The following is a 6,000-nucleotide window of genomic DNA, read 5'->3' as shown; positions in this document are numbered from 1 at the left end:
TATTTCTCTATTCTGACTCATGCAGGTCCTACACTTAACAATATGACAGGAAAAAAGACAAGTCCAAAAGAAAAGTCCATCAAGTTCCACCACCACGGAAAAAAAACATATTCCAGATATAAAACCCTATGGACATAGTTGATCCAGAGGAAGGCAAAAAAACCCTGGTACAATTTGCTCCAACAGGAGAAAAAAAATCCTTCCTGATTCCATGAGGCAATCAGGACCTTCCCTGGATCAACAGTCTCGGATATCTTTACTTTGGATCTTTAATCCCCAGTTATATTCTGTGCTTCTAGAAAAGTAGCCAGCTTTTTCATATCCCCCATTTTCACAGACCTTACAGTGAAGAATCCCTTCCTAATCCGGATAATAAACTTCTTTTTCTCCAGACCCCAAAACTGCACACTTTAGAGCAATTGACTAAAAAGACTGCAACTTGCAGATATCAGCTATGCCAATCTATGGTTCAACATGTAAGTGTTTACATTAAGAAGGATCAATCTATCCAGGTGGGAAATCCAGTTCTACCAAACCATTCTTTGTTGTTCTTCCACATAAATACCTGGGGAAGTATTTTGTGATGTCCTTCTTCTCTAACGATGTGCAAGCATCTGGAGTACTATGAGCCTTTGCTGGCTTGATTGTCCACCTCCCAAAAAAGAATGTCATTAGTGGTCCAGACTCACAAGGAGTGGGTTAGAGAAAAAACCCTTTTTATTTTTTGTACAAAAATCCAGTTTTGTCCTCTCGTGGTTTGAAGAGTTTAGTGTGACTTTATCCATATTGAACAACTGGGCTAATCAGCAGGCCAACCTTGAGCCAGTTTCATTCAACCAACGTTATTATTAACACCACAAATCCATTTTTGGTGCATCAGGCACAAATTCCCCCCATGTCATTCCATTTGCAATTGCAATGCAACACTCATAGGACACATTAATGCAAAGCACATTGTAGATCTGAATGGGCTCCAACCGATATCTAAACCCAAGTACAAAAATAGAAAGTGAAATAGAAAAATTGATAGATAGTAGAAGGCCTGGTGCACAAGCATGAGAAACATACCCACTTAGAAGGCAGAATGAACTCCACGTATTTATCTATATTTTCCTTGACAGGAATATATAAATCATTTATTTATCATGGGAGCAATCTGACACACTCACCTGGGGGACCGCAAGGCATAAAAAAAGCAAGAAATTAATGTAGATCCAAGGCTGTTGCCTGTATTTTTTTTGCATATTGCCCAAAACAAACTAAACAGTAAATACATGTCAGCCTTTTGGCTCCTGGCTACCTCCCTACGTAACACTCTCCAATCTAGATAGACAAAATACAGCAACTTACAAGATCGGGGAATTTTTTAGTAAAACAAGATCCCTTAGTTATAGTCATATGTCTCTTATAGGAGATCCTTTATAGGAGGCATCTGGCCATAATAAGGTAGAAGCTACTCACTCTCTTTTTTGCCAATTTGTGTTTCCTTTTATAGCAGGATACTGGTACAATTTAAATAGGAAGATAACTGAGCTTAGGGGGGCCCTGACACTGAATAATGAAAAGCTAAGGGAGTCAGGGCAGGTTGGCCACTGAGGATAATAAGCTAGATTTTCAGTGGCCAGGAATTTGGCTTCAGTAGGTAAAAGTCAAAAGGATGGGGGCCCATTGGTGCGGAGTTTGGGACTTTTATTCACAGGGGCAACAACTCAAGTGGAGAAAACCTTCTTTCAAGCTTCAATATGGACTGGAGTCAGCAAGGATACCAGTGTTGACTGTATGAGATGCTTTTGGATATGAACAGTTGCTATTTTGATGTTCTGCATACCCAACCTTCTTTCCACGTTTCAGTTTCAATAAACCCTTACAGAAATGAATCTGCCTTTTCTAAGCAACTATTAATGCTTATGTGCCCGAGATACCGATGCCTGAAGAATTTTCAGCTTCCATCACTAGCCTTTCCCTGCATGCTGTGATTCTTTCTACCAGACTCTGCGTCATTACTGTTTTCGTCAGTATAAAGTAGAGGTTGGCTAGAGGAACCAAGCATCTGACAAAACTGGAAGTGCTAGATGCAGAAATGTCTTCAGGCAATTTTATCTTTTGAATACATCAGAATATGATAGCAAGTACGGGGAAATTAAAGTAAGTTTATTTCTGTTGGTAATAAGGATGTGGTATCTGCAGCCTTTCTTGACCTTTTAAGCATGTTGAAATAACTTTCAGGTCTCCAGGGAACCCCTTCTATAATTACTATATATACAGCTCATAGTATATTAGCCTGGTGGTCAGTGGGAAGAATGCCACTCTTACAGATTGCCAAAAAGATCATTGGTATCAGTTAAACTGACCTGAGAATCACAAACTTTTCATTGCACAAGGAACCTCCTAGCAACCTTTAGACCAGGGGTAGGCAAACTTTTTTGGCCACTAGGCCATTTCAGGGGTGCGCGGGAGCACACTAGGCCCAGCCCTAATGGCTCCACCCACCACCAGAGAACGCCCCCTGAAGTGAAACCCCTCCCCTCTGTATGCATTGCGAGGAGAGGGATTTCCCTTCAAGGAGTGTTCCCTACTTACAGCAGTGGTGGAAGTATCAACGCTGGCCACAATAAATAGGGGAGCCACAGCAAGGAGGCGGCTTCGGAGCTCCAGTAGTTCCTAACGCCCCCTGGCTGATCCGCCGGCAACCCGCAGCTACGGAGCCACAGGTTGCCGGCACGCATTAGGCCGGAACGAACTACCGGTTAGGCCATATCCGGCCTAAAGGCTGGAGTTTGGCGACCCCTGCTCTAGAGGAAGCCTGGTTGAAAAACTCTGTTTTACTGTAATGTTAAGCTGCAAAAAAAACACATTTCTCATGTTTTATCTTGTTTTTAATCGTTTGTACAAAATTTGATTTATGGTACTAGATTACAGCACTGGACAGTCATAATAACCTTTGTCATGTCTGGGACCGGGACAGTCATTCATGGTCATCGCAGTCATTCCTTCACTCAAAGGATCATACATGTGGTTCAAAAGGATTTTCCAAGTAAAAAATACTTATCATACACATCCATGCTAACATCATTACAGTTTCCTGAGTGATCAGCAGATAAATATATGTACATTGGTTGCCAAGAAGTATGAAAAAAAAAAAAACTGTACACCCTTTTGTCAGCAATCCCAAATAAGTTACAGTAAAAATAGAAGTTTCTTCACGATGGAGGGGAAAAGTGCATATGTTCCATTTACTGCTAACGGAGACTTGATTGTCAAGTAATTCCCGAGATACCATTGTGTGGTACAGCTAGAAATTGTGTTCTTAGCATCAATGATGTTTGTCTTTTACATGCCCATTTAGGTGAACTTTGCCATTCTGATAAGTTTTCGGTAGCCGTTGTCCTTTGATGTAGGCGTGGAACCAGAAATTGAGGAAAAGGATTAGGAAGATGACTCCATACAGCCAGATGACGTAGAGGAAGACCGGGTACTGGTATGGGCATTCTTTCATGAAAAAGAACTGGCCGATGTGCAAGGTGACCATCACAAACTGTGTCTAAAGACAAAAAACGGATATTATTGTCATGATTTGACTAAAACACTTCCTACTACAATAAAAATGCAAAGTTTAATGGCACATCTTATTCATAATGAAATCAATTTATTATTAAAGATTTAAACCACACTTTATTAGTAACGTAAAAAATCAAAAATAGATAATACATATCCAGTTCTTATATGATCTTTAGCAGCACTGAATCCTTAACAGCATTCTACGCATTTCGCGGAGCGCAGTCCACTTCCTCTGGAATCTACAATCAATTAGAATCAAACAGACACACTTCGCCCCAGGCACCAGTTGCAGGAAACTTGTTGTTAATTGGAGAAGGATTAGGTTGGACCTTGAAAATAAATTATTGTGGGAGTTGTTTGGATGCCCAGCCATTGGTTGTTGGAGTCTTTGGGCATGATTTATCAAAGCTCTCCAAGGCTGGAGAGGATACACTTTCATCAGTGAAGCTGGGTGATCCAGCAAACCTGGAATGCATCTAGTCCAGGATTCAAAACATTTGCTAGCAAATAGCAAATGACTTTGAAGAAATCCATTCCAGGTGTGCTGCATCACCCAGCTTTCCTGATGAAAGTGTATCCTCTCCTTGGAGAGCTTTAATAAATCAGGTCCTGATGGAGGTTATCAGACCACATCCATTCTAAACTAACTACTCCTGTGTTTCGACACGTCCTATTGGTTCCATCTAAACTGCCACTCTGTGAGAGAGAGACTCTGGTCCTGTGTGGGCCCATTGATTTTGATCGATTAGAGATTCCTGATGAAGCGAACTGAACTCTGTGAAACACATAGAATTCTGTTAAAGATTCAATGCTGCTAGAGATCATATAAAAATTAAAAATGTAATATCTATTTTCATTTTTATTTTATGGTTTTTTTGTTACTAATAAAGTGTATTTTAAAATTTATATAATGAATTGATGTCATCATGAATAGGATGTGCCTTCAAAGTCCCATTATTTGTTTTCAATACCAAAATGGTAATCTAGGGACGTGGCACTGGTTTATTATACACCAAGGATTACTATATATAAATAAAAATGAGAAACCATGCACCATTTCACATATTCTTAGGGGGCTGCAAGTGTAAAATGGGTAAAGTAGTTTTACTGCCAATACAACCAAGAGCTGTATGTTTCTACTCAATAGTGTCTGGAACAAAGAAAGCAATCTGCATTCTACTGGTACTCCTTCCTGTGCTAGGCATTTCCTCTGCAACATGTCTAATAGGTTAGGCATTCAATTAAACAAACCAAACTAAACAAAAAAATTGTCTGAAATAGAGAAAAACTGTTTTTTTAGCAGTTAAGAAAAACAATCAAGAATTATTGATGTTTTCCAGATCGAGAATACCTTCAAAAGTTTATGCCTAGCATAGGATAAGGTTATGTTGCAGAAGGAGAGCAAAGTAAGAGAGTGATACAACTACAGGTCTTTAGGTATCATATGTTTTCTGCAGAGACAGCAAGCTGGGCGTTTCTCCTGCAGTAAAATAAATGTACTCCCTGTTCTATTGAATGTACACGGAGCTGCACATGCAACCCTAGCATAGCTGCAGGCCTGTGTGCCTTCATGGAGTTACATCATCAAGATGGCTAAAAATCCTGAAGCCAGAAGGGGACCAGGTGAACATGTTGGCACTGGCGATGAAGAGGAGAAGCGAGGCAAACAGGCAGAAAGATATCGCCCGTCTCTTATGTAATTAAGAATATCCTAGCTCACAATTTTTTTTTTTAATGGAAGATTTGGTTATCCCCCATCATTTTTGGGATTTTAAATCCCATCTACAGTATACTAAAAATATTACTTCCCCCTTACACTACAGCTACACCCATTTTGTAGTTTTTCCACCCCCTGCACCCCATTTCTCAGTCTCATACTTCCCTGGTCCAGTATTAGATATAGATTAGGTGACATCTTGTTGGATCAAACCTTGGCAAGAAATAGACTAGGAAGGGGGTACTGAAGGAAACAAAATTTGTTCGGCCTAGGGCAGTTACTCTTTTAAAGCTGCAACAGTGAGTAAATTGTTCTGCATTGTTTAAAAAGCATGGCATCTTTGTATGGCATATTTAGCTTTCAACATTGTAGTTAAATGTATTGCCAAGAAAATAAAACCTGTTTAAATAGTTTCAAGACCATTTCTTGATCTCAAGGCTTATGTGTAAAAAAAGAAGAACTAAGAAGCAAACTAAGCACTGAAAATGAATAAATCTAGAACTGGATGTTGTAAAGCAAAAAAAACATAGGCTTTGCGTATTTAGACATAAAGTTTGACTACAAAGGAGTTCTAATACCCAAATGACTGTTCCATTTGGTAACAATGTAGCAAACAAAATGGATAAGTATGTTGAAGAGCCTCTAAACAATGTACAGAATAGACCTGTAACCCCAAAAACCTCAGGGATCATTATAGATAGGGTCTAAATTGTGCTGCCCAAGGT

General features: G+C 39.6%; 1 protein-coding gene across 2 annotated transcripts in view; it reads right to left on the bottom strand.

Annotated features, from left to right (window-relative positions):
• Positions 1-2,854: 2,854 nt before the first annotated feature.
• Positions 2,855-6,000, bottom strand: part of ELOVL7 (ELOVL fatty acid elongase 7) — a 47,211-nt gene continuing 44,065 nt past the window's right edge. For both annotated transcript variants that reach the window (XM_072416387.1, XM_072416386.1), the window contains exon 8: positions 2,855-3,541. In XM_072416387.1, coding sequence (XP_072272488.1) covers positions 3,314-3,541 — 228 coding nt within the window. In that variant the 3' untranslated portion in view covers positions 2,855-3,313. The remainder of the gene's footprint in view (positions 3,542-6,000) is intronic.

The sequence above is a fragment of the Pyxicephalus adspersus genome, chromosome 6 (genome assembly GCF_032062135.1).
Source record: "Pyxicephalus adspersus chromosome 6, UCB_Pads_2.0, whole genome shotgun sequence".
NCBI lineage: Eukaryota > Metazoa > Chordata > Amphibia > Anura > Pyxicephalidae > Pyxicephalus > Pyxicephalus adspersus.
This window is presented reverse-complemented; position numbering and strand designations above follow the sequence as displayed.